Raw genomic sequence first — 18,693 nt, 5'->3', positions numbered from 1 at the left:
GTTCAACAGCATAATTCCCACTCCCAGCTCTGCCCTCTTCTGGCAATTCTGGAGGTTTTACCTCACTGCCCATCCATTTTCTATAGCAGGGGCCTCTTTGGCTTGGTTCTCTCAGGCCTCCCTTGTTCCATCCTGCCTCAGGACCTTCTGGCCTTGCCTGACATCCTCAAATTGCTCCTTTATTTAAGTCCCAGGTGCTCTCAGACCGCCTCGCTCAATCCTACTTGGAACTGGTGCAGGTGGGCCACCTCATTCCACTCCATGTGTGCCGCATATTTGTCTGACAGCAGACATTGTGGCCAACTCCTGCCTGTTGAAGCGTCTGCAGGGGGGCTTCAGCTGAGTGGGTGTGATGGGGTCCTCCACTCACCCCCCAGGATGGTGCTGTCTCTTGGTCATTCTAGAGAACAGCTCACAAGGTCAACACCCCTTTCCGCGGTGGCAAGCCATCTCTCCACTTCTCTTTCTGGGTCTGCAACTGCCTCTTCGTGACTGGGCCCTCCAGCCAAGACACTATTTGCGTTTTCCCCTTCCTGGGTTGGAAAGTTTCCTCCCACACACAGTGATTTTGCCCAGTTGGGAAAGACCCCCTTGTAGGACCAGTGCCTGCAGGGATGTTTGGAGAGGATGAGAAAGGTTGAGGTGTGACTGGTTGCCAAGGTGTAGGTTGAATCATGGGTGCTGATGGGATTGTTGGTGCAGGCATTGGAGGAATCGCAGAGTGTGCGTCTGTTGCAATGGACAGCAAGCTCACTGGAACAGCGGGAGGAACCTTTCTGTTTAACAATCCTATTGGCTCAAGGAGTGTAGTGTTAATAACTCTTAATTGCTCATTGACATTGGCCATCATGGCTTTGATCGCCGTCATATCATTCTGGAGATTCTTTATGGCTCTCTCAAGTGAGCTATTATCCTTAGCTGGAAGATTCGCTAGACGGTCATAAATCTTTTGTAACAGGTCCGAGGTCTTTGCCTCCGTTAGGCCCGCCTCGTAATTTGAATCGTCCGCTGCGCTCTGAGCTGCCTCTACCGCTTTGGGGTCCAGACTCTCCAATAGCTTGTCCATGGTGTGACCTGCTAAGTCGTCCATTGGTCTGTGCATCTGTCACCTGCAGTCTTGCTGCTCCGCCTGCCGCGGCCTCCGGGCCTCCTCCTGTATGGACACCTGCGATGTGCGTTGTGACTTTAATTGCAGTGCTGCTGGTTGTATGTTCTCCGTGATTCAACCTACGAAGTAATTCGACTAAATGCTTAAAACTCGTGTCCTCTAGCTCAGTGTCCATCTAGCATACTTTTCCCCCACAAACAGGCTCAGGCAGTCTTCCTGTTCACCGCCTCGTAGTGCCACTCCCTCAGCGGCTGGCAGGGCAACCCGGGCCTGCCTTCTGCTCCGGGTTCCAGCTCAGGGACCCTCTTGCCAGCAGTCAAGGTCTGGTCCCTCTTAGACCTTACTGCCTTTCCCTGAGCCAAGCCCTGCCTTCCTGGCTGTCCCCCCGTCTGGGTTTACTAGCCCAAACACACCTCCCCTCTCCCAGGGAGTGACCACAGACTTTCCCAGCAGCCCCCTTCTGCTGCCAGTTTCCTGCCTTTATAGTCCCAGCTCTGCTGGTTCCTCCTCAGCTGGGCTTCCTCATTCAATCAGGGGGTTGCTCAGCCACTTGATTCCTCACGCTGTGGTCTGTTGGGTTAATTAGCTCCCTTCTCAGTGCACATTAACCCTCCCAGGGCAAGCGTGGGGTGAACACCCCCTGGCAGGGGGGTCATCAAAAATTATGGACAATGCCCAGAGGAAAGCATTTCCATCTGTCAGCGTCTCGCTGTCATGCCCCAGCAATGCAGAGGCCCAGTCATATAATATCAGGGTTGGAAGGGACCTCAGGAGGTCACCTAGGTCCAACCCCCTGCTCAAAGCAGGACCAATCCCCAATTTCTGCCCCAGATCCCAAACAGCCCGCTCAAGGATTGAACTTACAACCCTGGGTTTAGCAGGCCAATGCTCAAACCACTGAGCTATCCCTCCCCCCAACCCAAGGCTCCTCCAGTGAACAGGCTGATCACCAGTCCCACCTTGGCTTGATCAGTAGCCTGGAGACAGAGCATAAAGAGTAGGCAGCACTGATGAAGCAATCCCTTCAATTTGACTGTTCCTGTCAAACTGTTCGGGCCCTGTTCAGGTGGTGAGGCTATGGCCCAAGCCTGGGCTGCCTGTTCACTGAGGGCTTGGTTCTCTGCCAGAAGTTGTCACCTGAGCCCCCAGAGCATGTCTCTCTGCAGACAGAGGCCTTGTGGGGTTCGCTAGGGAACAGGGTGCATGTTGGTCATGGAGGGGTGAGGGGGATCTGTACAAACTCTCATGGCTGGGGTGTGGGCAGCCAGGCCGAGTGGATGGAGACTGAGTCAGAAGCCAGGAATCAGAGGGGCCGAGCTTTCTGGTGTCTGAGTTATTTCCACTTTTAATGTTGTATTTGGAACACAGCTGGAATATATTGGGTAATTAAAAAAAAAACCCACTGTGTGAGAAATCACTTGATGACGACCTGTTCTGTTCATTCTCTCTGGGGTACCTGGCACTGGCCACTGTTGGAAGACCGGATACTGGGCTAGATGGACCTTTGGTCTGACACAGTATGGCTGTTCTTGTGTTCACCCTGCAATCTTAACTCCCCTAAAAACGCAGTTTTTGTAGTTCTGAAAAAATAAAGTTCCTCTAATGTTGCAAGTATCGGGGGTAGCCGTGTTAGTCTGTATCCACAAAAACAACGAGTAGTCCGGTGGCACCTTAAAGACCAACAGATTTGAGCATAAGCTTTCATAGGTAAAAACCTCACTTCTTCAGGTGCATAGAGTGAAAATTACAGATGCAGACATAAATATACTGACACATGAAGAGAAGGGAGTTACCTCACAAGTGGAGAACCAGTGCTGACAGAGCCAATTCGATCAAGGTGGATGTACTCCACTCCCAGCAATAGATGAGGAGGTGTCAATTCCAGGAGTGGCAAAGCTGCTTCTGTAGTGAGCCAGCCACTCCCAGTCCCTATTCAAGCCCAAATTAATGGTGTTAAATTTGCAAATGGCTTTTAGTTCTGCTGTTTCTCTTTTTTTGTTCAAGTATAGCTACTTTCAAATCTGTTATAGAATGTCCAGGAAGATTGAAGTCTTCTCCCACTCGCTTTTGTATGTTACCATTCCTGAGGTCCGATTTGAGCCCATTTATTCTTTTACGTAGAGAATGTCCGGTTTGGCCAATGTACATGGCAGAGGGGCATTGCTGGCACATGATGGCATATATCACATTGGTAGACATGCAGGTGAATGAGCCTCTGATGGTGTGGCTGATGTGGTTGGGTCCTCTGATGGTGTCGCTAGAGTAGTTATGGGGACAGAGTAGGCAACGAGGTTTGCTACAGGGATTGGTTCCTGGGTTAGTGTTTCTGTGGTGTGGTGTGTGGTTGCTGGTGAGTATTTGCTTCAGGTTGGGGGGGCTGTCTAAGCGAGGACTGGCCTGTCTCCCAAGGTCTGTGAGAGCGAGGGATCCTTTTCCAGGATAGGTTGTAGATCGTTGATAATGTGCAGGAGAGGTTTTAGCTGAGGGCTGTACATGATGGCTAGTGGTGTTCTGTTGTTTTCCTTGTGGGTGGTTTCTGGGCTCCCGTCTCGTTCTGTCAATCTGTTTCCTCACCTCCCCAGGTGGGTATTGTAGTTCCAAGAATGCTTGATAAAGATCTTGTAGGTGTTTGGCTCTGTCTGAGGGATTGGAGCAAATCTGGTTGTACCTTAGGGCTTGGCTGTAGACAATGGATCATGTGATGTGTCCTGGATGGAAGCTGGAGGCATGTAGGTAAGTATAGCGGTCAGTAGGTTTCTGGTATAGGGTGGTGTTTATGTGACCATCACTTATTTGCACTGTAGTGTCCAGGAAGTGGATCTCTTGTGTGGACTAGTCCAGGCTGAGGTTGATGGTGGGGTGGAAATTGTTGAAATCCAGGTGGAATTCTTCAAGGCCCTCCTTCCCGTGGGTCCATATGATGTCGTCATCATCAATGTAGCGCGAGAAGAGGAGGGGCGCTAGGGGACGACAGCTGAGGAAGCGTTGCTCTAAGTCGGTCATAAAGATGTTGGCATCCTGTGGAGCCAGGCGGGTACCCATAGCAGTGCCGCTGACTTGAAGGTGTAAGTTGTCCCCAAATCTGAAATGGTTGTAGGTGAGGACAAAGTCACGAAGCTCCGCCACCAGGTGTGCACTAGGTCTAATGTTGCAAGCACCTTATTTCATTGGGAAAGCACTGCACAACCTTTAACTGCTCTCCTGATTAGTGTGCCACTGTAATTCTGAGACCTGACCCTCTCATCGCCTGGATGAGAAATTATCCTGTGGGAAGGCATAACTCCTTGGTAGGATTCAGCAGTTGCCGTGGGGCAATGCGGGACTGAATGTGAGCGTGGGACCTTTGCCAGGCTGGATGTGAGCACAGTGGTCTCTCAGCTTTAGCAGCTCAACATGGATTCCAAAACAGACCAGAGAAGCAAGAGCTGAATGGGATTCCTCTGAAACAACTTCTCGAAGGCGCTGGGAGGCTCTAGTTGTTGCAGCTGCCGCCAGGTCTCTTCCCAGTTACAGGAATCAAACCATTGGCTCCTGCGGCTCAGATGTCTCATGCTTCCTTAGATAGACAGGGAAGGGGGTCTGCGCATTTTGGGCAGGGGTGTTCCATCAGCCCAGCTGTCGGCTTTTCCTGTTTAAAAAGCCCACAGTCCAGGTTTCGACAACAGTGATGCAGGTCTTCGAAATGCATTTTGCCTCTTTAGCAGGAGGCATCCGAATCCTCCAATTCAAAAAACTCTTTTCCTTTTGAAATCTGACTTCACCCCCAGCCCCTTGTTCACTATCCTGCTGTCCTGGGCTTCATGACCATTTCACTGAGCTATATAAAGCACAGGAGGCCAGCATATCGTGTAGTACAAGGGGAGGAAGCAAGTGGACGGGCTTAGCAAAGGAGAGTGTGTCCCAAGCTGGTGACTGTCTCAGCATTTTGAATTATCCACACCAGGTATGGAGGGCAGGGATGGGCAGGACCCAATGGGATGCAATGCGCTGCCTTCTTACTTTAAGGAATTGACTTGTTTTTATTTGAAATGCATTTCCACTGCGGGGGTGGGGAACTCTGAGTTCAGTGACAGGTGACACTGACAGGCTGCAGGGGCAGCTAATGCTGCCCAAATATGGCTAGGAACTGAAATGCGAGATAGGGTCTTTTCTCACCATGTGATGCATGCATACTGACCACCATTTACTGTGCGGATTTTTAAGACTGCAAACCCCTTCCCCCCTCTCCCCCCCACAATACAAATTGGCTGCTGATAAAAAGATTGTCTGGCTTTAAATAATGCTTTTAAAAAGCCAGGTCAGCCCCTTTCACGCTGAGGAGCAGTTTGGGTTTCGTTTTAAATGCTTCAGCCTAGCAAACCACTCCAACTGGCGTACTGATTGTACACTAGTTCTGGCCATGGAAAGGGCTTGAGGTGGTTCTAGAAATTCTTTCCTCAGAGTATGGACAACATGAATCCATAATCTGAGGAAGTCCTTAGTTAGCCTTTTTTCCTACTTGCCTTGTTGGCTGGATTTTTAAAAGTCTGGTTTTGAATTTAGTTAACAATTAGTTGGTTGACATTTATAAGAAAAAAATGTAAATGGTAGTGTCAAAATTCGAATTTTGACAAACTCACATGCGTTTTTCACTTCTGAAAATGTTTTCCTGTAATGCCGAAATACAAAACATTGCGTATTTATTGTCTTGTAAAATTTCAGTTTTGCCCCTTCTTTCACGGCTACCACAAATGCAGTGTGATACTATACTGTCCAGGCTGGGTTTGTTTTGACCCTTTGAGCTTAGTTGCATGGTAGGTGTTTTGCCAATTTCTTGACAAAAATGTAGCCAGAAATACCAGTGACTGCGTGTGGGGTCAGATCCAGAGATCTGTCTCTCTCACACAAAGGGAACATTTGCTCTTTTCCTGAGAGAGCAAGGCTGGGAAATTCTTTGGCTAAAACGTTTTAGCACACACCCACTTTTTATGCCAAGTTCAGTAACAAATGTTAAGATTGGTCCCTAAACTAATCTCTGAGGAACTCCACTAGTAACCTCCCTCCAGCCTGACAGTTCACCTTTTGGAATGACTCACTGTAGACCCCCGTTAACCAGTTCTTTATCCACCTTTCAATTCCCATATGAATCCCCATCTTCTCCAATTAACTAATTTCCCATTGAAACCATGTCAAATGCCTTGTTGACATCCAGGGAGATTAAATCTATTGCATTTCCTGTGTCTAAAAATATCAGTTGTGATCTCAAAGAAGGAGATCAGGTTGGCCTGGCACGATCTACCTTTTGTAAAACTACGTTGTGTTTTATCCCAATTACCATTACCCTCTGTCCTTCACTATTTTCTCATTCAAAATTTGTTCCAAGATCTTGCATACAATTGAAGTCAAACTAACAGACCTGTAGTTTCCCAGGTTACTTCCCCCCACTCCCCCCGTTTCTTAAAAATAAGAACTATATTAGCAATTCTCCAGTCATAGGGTACAACCTCTGAGTTTATAGATTCATTAAAAATCCATGCTATTGGGCTTTCAATGTCATGTGCCAGTTCCTTTAATTTATTGGCTAGAGATTATCTGGGGCCCTTGATTTAGTACCATTAAGATGTTTGAGTTTGACTTCCACCTTGGATGTGGTCATTTCTACCTCCAAATCCTCGTTCCCATTTGCCACCCTGCCACTGCCTCTAAGCTCTTCATTAGCCTCGCTAAAAACTGAGGCCATTTTTATTTAGGTGTTGGGCCATGCCTAGATCATTTTTAATCTCCACTTTACCAGTCCCACGTCTTTTCTTGTTGGAGTTGCATCACATACATTAATATATGTAAATAGGCTGTCAGCGTTCTCCAGGGCCAGTTTTAAGAGCAGCTACACTTCCAGCAAGACTGTGCTGGTTCTCCCAAGTGATGGCAATATGAGCTTTCAATTTCTCTCCCCTGCTTCCTTAACCTTCAGTGAGGTGGCCGTAAGTGCTTGTGTTAAAATCTGCAATGCATGGCCTCTTGCTGAAGCTGCATGCATTGTGTGCGGATCATGAGATCAGACTGGTTCTAGGTTTGACTACTGTGGCAAGGCACCCGTTCTGCCTTGCCAGACATAGTGCACCCTCCTCTGGCAGGGATAGGGCCTGGGGTAAACCAGCCCCACTCTGGAGCATGTCTCTTCCCTCTTTCAGGTTTGTTTCTCAGAGCCTTCCCGGTAGGCCTCAGGGAAGTCCTGAGAAGTGCTCCTCTGCCAAACAAGAGGAAATAAGTCCATAACGCACCAAAAAAAGGAATACCTTTCCCTAGCCCCCTCATTGGGGCAGGTGTTGTCCTGTCGCCGGCTCCGGGGTGTCATTCCTTCCCCTAAACAGGCACTGGGTTTGGGTGTCTCCCCTATGGGGAGGAGCGCAGTCTCTCACACTGGAGAAGCCAATCTCCCTGATGCCACCAGCCTGGCAGCAGTTTCTTTCCCCCTTGCCTCACCAGGAGAGAAGTTTTAACACATTTCAGGTAGCCCTTAATTGGACTCAGGGTTCCTTAATTGACCTGAAGTAACCCCTTCCCAGCTTGTAGGAAAAAAGGGTCTTTTGCATTCTAGGGCTAATATCCCTGTTTTCCCAGACCCTCCTGCCCGACTTTGTCACGCTATCCAGGCACTGGGATCTGGAATTCCAGACTTCTACTGTTTAAAATAAATGTACATCAGGAAAGAATCCAGAGTGGATGGAGGACTAGTTCCTTCCATCTCTGGCTTATTCAGTCCAACTTCCCTGATTCCAGAGTACTTAGCTCCCTATTACCGCAAAATTATCAGGAAAGGGCTGTGAAAAGCTTTTGGAGACCAATTAGAGCAACTCCCCATCCCAGTATTGCTACCCTGATGCTGACATTCTGCATTGTCCTGCGCTAGTTACCCAGCATTATGCATCCCTTTTCCATCAGTACAAGGGGGATGTTTAATCTTCCCTGCACCCTATGAGGCAAGTAACTGAGCATAGAAAGCATTGCACGTTTTGCAAATTAACCAAAGCATTAACTGAAATTGGTACTGCCCCAAAGACTATGAGAGAGGCTGAACTGTGGCTTCCTTCCCCAGATGGAGGACCCGGCTCAGTTGAAGGAGGAAGGCAATAAGTATTTTCAGGCCGACGACTATGAGAATGCTATTAACAGCTATACCAAAGCCATGAAACTTACCAAGGACAAGTCACTGCAGGCCATTCTGTACAGGAATAGGGCAGCCTGCTTCCTGAAAACGGTGAGATGAGAACCTCTGACCTGGGTCTGGATTAGGGGGGATTATAGCAACTCGTGATGGTGGACAGGTGGGTTTGGGCATTGGGGGGCTTAGCTGCTCACTTTATTTTTTAATATAGAAAACAGTGCCACTCGCACGGCCAGTTCCAAAACGTTTTGCTCTCCAGCATATCAAGTTGTGAGCCTGGAGACATGCGGGATACTGGTGGTCTGCAATAGCTTTGACCCACTTGCATCACAACTAATTTCTAAGACGTTACTTTGATCTAGATGTACTAAAGGGCATTTTTCTTTCCGTGGAGTGTTTCTGGTTGGGCCACAATCTCACTTTGGAGATGAGCATTTGTAGAGGTCTAATGCGAAGGGATAAAACTCAGGAGGGGTTTATTTACTGGGAGGGAATGGAGTTGAGCCACGGCCCTCAGTCGCTTGTCCTTGTGTCTGAGCCTTCCTGCCTATTCAACAAACAGGATCTGTCTGGAACACACTGCCTAGCACAAACCAAATGGAAACAAGTAAGTTCTTAAAAAGCAGGGACCAAACAAACAGAGGCCTTCAGTTATTCTCAACCTGCCAAAGAGCCATAGTCCTGCAGTATTAACTCTGCCAGCACTCACTACCAAGGGGATGTTAATTCCAGCAAAGTTCCAGGTGACACTGTTTGAGGATGAAGCAAAAATGCCAGATGCTACAGCCTACTATGCCTCCAGGGCATAATGTACTAGCTGAGCAATGTTAGCCTCTGGGCCCAGCCTGTAGAGAAGGGCCCCATGCTGCTTACCAGTTAAAGGAGGTTTTAGCCCAAACAATAGAGGTTTTTGGTAGCAGGGGGACCTGAATTCTTGACCCCCATCCCTCTGTGTACGTTTTATATAGATGTCTCTGCAGTATATGAATTTGGATGCCAGCTTATCCACACACATAACAAAGGAGTCTAACTCACACTAGGCTGTTTACGGTGACTTGCTATGATGATTTCTACAAAAGACCATCATACACAAGCCTGCCTATTCCCTGATCATCTTTGCTACTGATATGGCCAGGAGAAAACCTTGAAATGATGCAGAACCAGCTCTTTGGAGATCCTCCATTGCTCAGTGTTTGCACTGGAAGCTGTTACAATGTGTCTTATGTGACCATCTTTCTCAGCCCTACATTTCTGTGATTCTATGCCAGTAAGGAAAGAGTGTCTATTGCCCATCTTTATAGCTAATAAATCTCTATTCCCTCTGAATCGACAGGAGAGCTATGCCCAAGCAGCATCGGACGCTTCTAGAGGTAAGCAGAAGGAGAGGTCTAAAATGTGGGATTTCAGTCTCACTAAATGCACTTGCTCGTCCATCTAGTCTGTTCTCAGAGCTGGTTTTGTGTCCACTTAATAAAATCAGTTAAACTCACACTTAAACTTTTTTTAAATTTTTTAGTGTTAGTTATGTGATAGGTTTTGCGTAAATGAAAAGGTAAAGACGAAAAAGGTAACTACTATATGCTGTACTCATGTAGCTTTACTGTTTTGTGTAGTTCAAGAAATCCGCTATACATTGTTTTGCTTATAACGCTAAATACCAGGATTCTACACTAGTTCATATAAAGTTCATCCTCTTAACTTTACAATGAAACAAGAGCATCACTGTTCCATGTGCTCAGAGAATGGGGTGTGCCGGGGAACGGGAATACAGGTATCCTCTCTACATGTCCATTGTGCTTAAAGGGGGATGAAAGTGTTCTACCCAGGTAAACGTGTCCTTAAAAACTGAAGATTTAAAAAGATCTCAAACCTCAGTGAACGCACTCTCATAAGAAGACAGTAAATATCAGAATGCCATTATATAAATCCCCAGTATGCCCACACTTTGAATACTGCATGCAGTTCTGGTCACCCCATTTGAAAAAAGATATATTAACATTGGAAAAGGTATAGAGAAGAGCAACAGAAATTAAGGGTCTGGAACAGCTTCCATATGAGGAGAGATTGAAAAGACTGGGAGTTTTCAGCTTGGACTACTAAGGGGATGTTCTGATAGAGATCTATAAAATCATGAGTGGTGTTAGAGAAAGTGAATAGGGAAATGGTGTTTACTCCTTCACATAACACAAGAACCAGGGATCACCCAATGAAATTAGTAGGCAGCAAGTTTAAAACAAACAAAAGGAAGTACTACTTCACACACTGCTCAGTCAACCTGTGGAACTCCTTGCCAGGGGATATTGTGAAGGTCAAAACTATATTGGGTTTCAAAAAGAACTAGATAAGTTCATGGAGGATAGATCCACCAATGGCTATTAGCCAAGATGATCAAGGGTGAAACCCCATGATCTGGGTGTCCCTAACCTCTGACTGCCAGAAGTTGGGACTGGATGACAGGGGATGGATCACTCAATCGCCTGTTCTGTTCATTCCCCCTGAAGCACCTGGCATTGGCCAGTGTCAGAAGACAGGATACTGGGCTCAATGGACCTTTGGTCTGACTCAGAATGGATGTTCTTATGTTTACTTTGGGAAATCCATTCAGTGAACTAATAGGGAAAAAAATCTCTTCCCTAGACAAAAATCCATGTTCAAGTGTCAGTGTGGATCCCACTCTAGGCACATGTAAGCCTCACGCACTCAAGATCTGAATCTTTTGAATAGCAGTGTCCACTGGGCTATGTCTGTGCCATGCACGTCCTCATGGCTCCCCACCCCCCAAACCCAAGGACATCAAGGATCTGGTGACCACTATTGTCCCTCCGTTCCCTCTTTCCACCCATGGCACTGAGACGGAATTAGTGATGTCTGACCCACTACCTCTTAGCCCTTTTTTCTCTGATTCTGAGTCAGATTGGAATCTGTTTTCTCCACCCTTATTAATTTTTTCCCCTTTTAATTAAGAACCACTAAACCTTTTAGTTTCGCTTGGTGCTCTGTGCCTGATGGCAGACTCCAAGCCTGCAGGCTCTAAGCCTTGCCTATCTTGCAATGGCTTAATCGCTTTCATTGACTGCCAAAGCTATTGTCTTTTTTGCCTTTACTGTGAGTCGAGCTAACTTAGGTACTTAGGAAGTGCCCATCACCATAGTACTTGAGCAGCTTGCAATCTTCAGGTATTTATCCTCACAACTGCCCTGTGAGGTTGGGCTAGACTGTCATCCCCATTTCACAGATGGGAAACCGAGGCACAAAGAGACTAATTGACTTACTTAAGATCACACAGGGAGTCTGTGGCACAGCAGGGAATTGAACCCAGGTCTCCAGTCCTCGGCTAATCTCCTAACCACTGGGCCATCCTGCCATATTCCAGTCATATTCCAGATTGGCGTTGTGTTCGCTGAACATTCTCTCCATGGACATGGGATTATTGGGACACCTGCCTTGAGCTTCACCTGATGGACAAATGCATGCTGGCAACCTCAGACCCAGATGAGGGAAGATCAACCTCTGATCAGGTCCCTGTAAAGTCATCCCCTACGAGTGGCCCATACCAGCTGGCATGACTCCAAAGACCAGTACTGACTGGAACTCTGTGTCCAGTAAAGACTTGGCACTGACGACCACTCCAGTACCGGCAATGTCAGTATAGAACCTGGGGCAGCCTCTTCCCATGGTATAAAAATTCTCGAAGGGATTGTTGCATACTGACCCACCCGTCCGAGAACCCCCTCCTGCCTGGGATCTCAATGTCGTTCTTGCAAGAGCTGCTTTTGGGATCCTCTTTATAGCACCTTTCCCTCAAGACTCCTCTTAGCTGCAGTCACATTGGCTAGAAGGGTCAGTGAACGCCGAGCTCTTATGGTTGAACCCCCTTGTGCAACACAGTTTTGAGACCTCCTCTGAGGCTTAAGCCTAACGTGGTCTCTGTTTTCCATTTGCAAAGTCTCCCACCTTACCTGTATTCTCCCCAAACCCCATTCGGCGCTTGGGGAGAAGAAATGCCACACTTGGGACATTATTATTCTGTCTTGCTATGTTAAAGCCCTTCAGACTGTCTTCTCATCTCTTCGTGGCCCTCTCCTCCCAGATGATATCAAAATGGATCACGCAGTGCCTATCAGTCAGCTACCAAATGGCCAATCACTCCACCAGAGCACAAACTACCCCTTCTGCCAGCTTCAGGAACATGCCCAAACTGGAAATCTGTAAGGGAGCTCTGGGAAGTCACTCCCTGATGTTCATTAAGCACTGTGCCCTTGAACGGGTATTACCATCCCTGGTTGGTTGGATCAGTCAGGATGACTCAACCCCACCTTCCAGGTGAGATGCTGGTTGTCGGCCACCTAAAGTGGGTTCCACACTGACAACATAGATTCATAGGCTTTAAAGTCCAAAGGGACAATTATGATCCTCTAGTCTGACCTTTTGCACATTGCAGCCACAGAGCCTCACCCACCCACTCCTGTAATAGACCCCTAACCTCTGGCTGAGTTACTGAAGTCCTCAGATCATGGTTTAAAGACTTTGAGTTACAGAGAACCCACCATTTACACTAGTTTAAACCAGCAAGTGAGCTGTGCCCCAGGCTGCGGAGAAAGGCAAAAAAAAACCCCAGAGTCTCTGCCAATCTGACCCAGGGGAAAATCCTTCCTGACCCCAAATCTGGCAATCAGTTAGACCCTGAACATGTGGGCAAGACCTGCCAGGCATCTTAAAGAACCAATTACTTTGTCACTGCTCTTTTGAGCATCATTCCATGTTTTTGGAAATAGATATACAGCTTGCATTTGACTGTGTCAGCTATCAGATAGGATAGAGGTTTATTGAAAGAACAGGGTAAGTACTTTCATCGTTACTGTCTTAGTGAATTCTCTGTATGGGGCTGGACTTTGAAGCAAATGCTGATTCCTTTTTGTACTTGATCACTTTCCTAGCGATTGACATCAATGCTTCAGATATTAAGGCCCTGTACAGGCGCAGCCAGGCTCTGGAGAGGCTGGGGAAGTTGGACCAAGCCTTCAAAGACGTCCAGAGGTGTGCCACCATTGAGCCCCGCAACAAAAACTTCCAGGAGACCCTGAGGCGTCTGGGAGCCAATATTCAGGAAAAGGTAAAGGCCTTTGCAACAGCACCAAATACTTGGCAGTGCACACAGAGCTTTGCATGCAGGTGTATTGAAGCTGACGATGCACCTCTGTACTCCAGAGCAAGCATCTCCGCTGAGTGCAGATGGTAACTGTCGCTCGGGGGGCTGGAAGATGACTTGCCATGTGTTCAAAGGCCTGCACACCACACAGAGAGAACAGCTTATGGGCTGAATCTCTGGCTCTATCCTTGCGCTTCAGAGGTGGAAAGATACACATGGCAAAAGTCAAAAACCAAAGTCCGTGTGCAGCTGCAGCTGATTGAACAAGCGGTGTAAAATGATTGCAGTCTGAGACAGAGATGCGCGCAGCCGAAACAGAAATGGGAGACCTCCGCCTCGGGTTTCTGCCCTGGTGCCCAACACGTGATGCTCTTTCATCCCTCTGCAGCTGCGCATTGAGTTCTCCACCGATGCCAGAGTGTCGAACATGTTTGACATCCTGCTGGATGGGACCAGTGAGAAAGAGAAGCGAGAGAAGGTGAGACTTAAAAGGCAGCTGGCGAGATGACTGATATTAACTTTGTCAGACTTCAAAGCCCACAGTCAGGAGCAAAAGTCATCCTTGCCCTCCCCAGCCATTCAAAGGGCTCCAGATACATGAACAAATAGAAGGGGGAAAGGGAGGAGCTGAACTCAGTGAGACGGCAGAGAACTGACCTGCTCAGAGCGGCAGCCTACAGAGCCGCTGGAATGTCAGCAAAAGCTCCCAAATCACAAACTCAAGTCAAAACCAGATCTGATGTCTGCAGCTTAGGCCCGTATCTAACTGCCCATCCCTTATTCCCCCTTGTCAAGGTTCCTTCCCCACTCTGAACTCTAGGGTACAGATGTGGGGATCTGCATGAAAAACCCCCTAAGCTTATTCTTACCAGCTTAGGTTAAAACTTCCCCAAGGTACAAACTATTTTACCTTTTTGACCCTGGACTTTATTGATGCCACCACCAAGCGTCTAACAAAAATAACAGGGAAAGAGCCCGCTTGGAAACGTCATTCCCCCCAAGCCCTACACCCCCTTTCCTGGGGAAGGCTTGATAAAAATCCTCACCAATTTGCATAGGTGAACACAGACCCAAACCCTTGGATCTTAAGAACAATGAAAAAACAATCAGGTTCTTAAAAGAAGAATTTTAATTAAAGAAAAAGTAAAAGGATCACCTCTGTAAAATCAGGATGGTAAATACCTGACAGGGTAATCAGATTCAAAACATAGAGAATCCCTCTAGGCAAAACTTAAGTTACAAAAAACACAAAAACAGGAATATACATTCCATCCAGCACAACTTATTTTATCAGCCATTTAAACAAAACCGAATCTAACGCATATCTAACTAGATTGCTTACTGACTTTTTACAGGAGTTCTGACCTGCATTCCTGCTCTGGTCCCAGCAAAAGCAACACAGACAGAGAGAGAACGCTTTGTCTGTCCCGCCTCCCCACCCCCTCCCGCCTCCAGCTTTGAAAGTATCTTGTCTCCTCATTGGTCATTTTGATCAGGTGCCAGCGAGGTTATCTTAGCTTCTCAACCCTTTACAGGTGAAAGGGTTTTTCCTCTGGCCAGGAGGGATTTAAAGGTGTTTACCCTTCCCTTTATATTTATGACATCCCTCTTCCTGCCGCTCCCTCCTCCCCAAAGCGTTTGCGAACGTTCAAAGGGAAGGACCCCAGCTCTACCTGCTCCTTGCCCAGTTGAGTCGTATGTCGCTTAAGAGAGCGCTCCCTCCCCTTCCCATGAGACATTATTCCACAGCCTAACACCGTGGCTCTCAACCTTTCCAGACTATTGTACCCCTTTCATAGATTCATAGATATTAAGGTCAGAAGGGACCATTATGATCATCTAGTCTGACCTCCTGCACAATGCAGGCCACCGAATCTCACCCACCGACTCCTGCGATAAACCTCTCACCTATGTCTGAGCTATTGAAGTCCTCAAATCATGGTTTAAAGACTCCTTTCAAAAGTCTGATTTGTCTTGTGTATCCCCAAGTTTCACCTCCCTTAAAAACGACTTGTTTGCAAACTCAGACACACACATACAAACCCATCACAGCACACTATTATTGACACAGTGCTGACTCTCTCATTTTTACCATGTCATTCTAAAATAAATCAACTGGAATATAAATATGGTCTTTACATTTCAGCGTATAGTCTATCGAGCAGTATAAACGAGTCGTTGTATGACATTTTAGTTTGCACTGACTTCGCTAGTGCTTCTTATGTAGCCTGGTGTAAAACGAGGCAAATATTTAGATGAGTTGATGTACCCCCTGGAATTCCTCTGCGTACCCAGAACCACTGGCCTAACAGATCTTGCTGTCAGGAAACTATTCTTTCTCTTCATTATTCCTAGCTGTCCCCCCTTACACCACCCCACATGATTCCTTTTCAGTTGTGATGCCTTCAAATATTTGCAAACTGTTAAAGTTTCTGACACCTCACTTAGCCAACCTCTATTGCCTTACCCCTTTTGTCTTTATCCCTCTACCGCTACGTCTACACTACATGCCACTGGCCGCGGCGTTTAGTGTACATGTAGCTACGGGCTGCAGCGAGAAGCATGGGGAAGGGCTCCAGGAGCAAGGAGGCAGTGGGAGATGCTAAAAACAGCAGACATGGCTTGGATGAGAAGAGAGCCGGGTAGGGTATGTGCTTGAGTACATCCCTTTGTCCTTCAGGTATCTTTACTGGTCAAAGCCATGCTTCTCCATCCACAGATCTGTTTATCTCTGCGGGGGGTCTACATGGATGTGTACACTGCACACCGCTGAAAGAAACATGCCGTGTAGATTTACCCTAAATCACTCCCTTCCTTCGTGCACCAAAGTCTCCTTCTGAATGCAATGAATTCACTAGGATGTGAATTGAGACAGTCATTTCACAGAGGCCAATGAAGGGCCATTGGCTACCACTCCTTGAGTAAAAAGAAAAGGAGTACTTGTGGCACCTTAGAGACTAACAAATTTATTTGAGTATAAGCTTTCGTGAGCTACAGCTGACTTCCTTGAGTACTGACGCTCTGACTTCTTTCATCTCGTTTTTACCCAGGCTGCGAACAATCTCATTGTTCTGGGGCGGGAGGAAGCAGGAGCCGAGAGGATATTCCAGAACAATGGGGTAAAGCTGCTGCTGCAGCTGATAGAAACCAAAAATGCAGAGATGATCCTAGCAGCCGTAAGGACCCTTTCGGGCATGTGCACTGGGCACAAGGCACGGGTAAGTCGCATGGCTCAGAAACCCTGCCTCAGTCTCTCGCTGCAACCGGGGGACTCAAAGGAACCTGCTTCTCGCTATTTCAGAATGGCTATTCTTACTTCCATATCTATCTCCTCTTACCAAAAGGACGAGGAAAATAAATGTTGAACTCCTACGATCTGGCTGTTCATGGAACTGAGTCTGTTTCTAAAAGAAACATGAAAAACGAACCTTGCACTGAATGAAATACAGAGAAGCCAGCGGGTGAAAGTTAGCTTTTATCGGGTGCTAACTTGACGGGCTGAACCTGTAATGCTGTTCTTGGGCTTCAGGTTCAAAGATATTCTCCAGCATGTAACTGAGGCTGGTTTAACACCGGCCCTTGTGAAATGAGCTGTATGTACAGCCACAATCCTGTAGAAGGCAGCAGTGACCAACGGTGGGTTAAGCCAGGATCCTGGACTCCATGCCAAGGCGTCCGAGGTTGCCTGGTAGAGCAGTGAGATACATGGTCTCTATGAGAAGGATGGGAGGTGGTTAGCTAAGACCTTCATTAGGTGAAGTCAGAGGCTGGAGGAAGAAGATCAAGGGATCTAGAAGGCCCACCAAAACTTTGGGGTCTATGAGCCACCTTTTAAGTTAACCCACCCCAGAGGGTATTATGGTCCTCAAATGGCCCATGAAAAAGTAGCCCCCTTTTTTTATCTAGGAGCATATGACACAGACCCATGACAATCCAGACTCTGTACTGATAAGCCGCAAGACTTTTTGAGACCATATTTGTGTGGCTGCATGTGGGGGTACACGCAACACCACGAGAGACAGCACTATCTACCAGTGACCAGCCAGCTTTCGCTGAGCTCTGTACATTTTATTTAGGACAAAAGCATGACAAAGAAAACATTCTATAAAAACAGACCTGTCTACCTCCTTGTCTACATAGAGGCAAGTTCCAATCTTTCAAATCCTTTTAGCAGGGTTTGCCCTCCCTCCCCCGTTTGTCTCATGCCAAACTGAGGATCAAATAGAAAAGGAGGACTTGTGGCACCTTAGAGGCTAACAAATTTATTTGAGCATAAGCTTTCGTGAGCTACAGCTCACTTCATCGGATGCATTCGGATGTTTGCGAATACAGACTAACACGGCTGCTACTCTGAAACCTGAGGATCAAATGCGGGTCTCTCGGTCAGTTCAGGCTCACCCTTTCTATCAAAAGCCCTTTATTTGCCCACTGGGCCTCTTGATTCGCTCTGAATCATCTATGCAATTCACCCCAAGGCATGGTACTTCTCTAAAGTTATCTATTCTAGGATTTGCGATAATCACACCCCCCACCCCGATTTTAGTTCCTGTAGGAAGCTCTGTAATGGTCCCCCATGGAACCGGAATACAGTCCCTATCCCACAAAGATACAGATCACATTTACCGTTAGAAAATGTTATGAATGTTCCCTGTGCCCGTGACTTCTGGCACATCTTTTGAAGCAGCTGTGCTTCCGAGGGCTTTCATCTGTCACACAGGTCACTGTACACTGAGTCCATCCACCATCTGGATCTATGTGCAGGCTGTAATGTGTACTGCCCTAAACAATACCTGATTGATTACAGAGCCGCCATTGTGGTAGCATTATTATTTACAGTAACGCCTCGCTTAACATTGTAGTTTGGTTCCTGGAAAATGCTACTTTAAGCAAAATGATGTTAAGTGAATCCAATTTCCTCATAAGAATTAATGTAAATTGGGGGGGAGGGCTAGGTTCCAGGGAAATTTTTTTTTGCCAGACAAAAGACATTATATACATATACAATGTAAGTTTTAAATAATTTTAAACAAACAATTTAATATTGGACTCCCCAGTGATTGTGACGCTTGGTTGAGGCAGGGGTGTAGTGGGGTCGGGGCAAGAGAGCTTGCCCTGCTCCGCCCACCCGGCATTCCAGCTGGGGAGTTGGGTCGGGGCATGGGAGCTTGCCCCGTTCCACCCACTTGGTGCTCCTGCCAGGAAGTGGGGTCGGGGGCTTGCCCACTCCCTGGCTGGAATGCTGGGTGGGTAGAGTGGGGTAAGCCCCCGCACCTCGACCCTACTCCTCGGCAG

General features: G+C 47.2%; 1 protein-coding gene across 1 annotated transcript in view; it reads left to right on the top strand.

The window, feature by feature from the left end:
- Positions 1 to 8,180: 8,180 nt before the first annotated feature.
- Positions 8,181 to 18,693, top strand: part of UNC45B (unc-45 myosin chaperone B) — a 29,469-nt gene continuing 18,956 nt past the window's right edge. The window contains exons 1-5 of the mRNA XM_077836472.1: positions 8,181 to 8,345; positions 9,586 to 9,622; positions 13,190 to 13,365; positions 13,790 to 13,879; positions 16,452 to 16,619. Coding sequence (XP_077692598.1) covers positions 8,184 to 8,345; positions 9,586 to 9,622; positions 13,190 to 13,365; positions 13,790 to 13,879; positions 16,452 to 16,619 — 633 coding nt within the window. The 5' untranslated portion in view covers positions 8,181 to 8,183. The remainder of the gene's footprint in view (positions 8,346 to 9,585; positions 9,623 to 13,189; positions 13,366 to 13,789; positions 13,880 to 16,451; positions 16,620 to 18,693) is intronic.

The sequence above is a fragment of the Eretmochelys imbricata genome, chromosome 17, assembly GCF_965152235.1.
Source record: "Eretmochelys imbricata isolate rEreImb1 chromosome 17, rEreImb1.hap1, whole genome shotgun sequence".
NCBI lineage: Eukaryota > Metazoa > Chordata > Testudines > Cheloniidae > Eretmochelys > Eretmochelys imbricata.
This window is presented reverse-complemented; position numbering and strand designations above follow the sequence as displayed.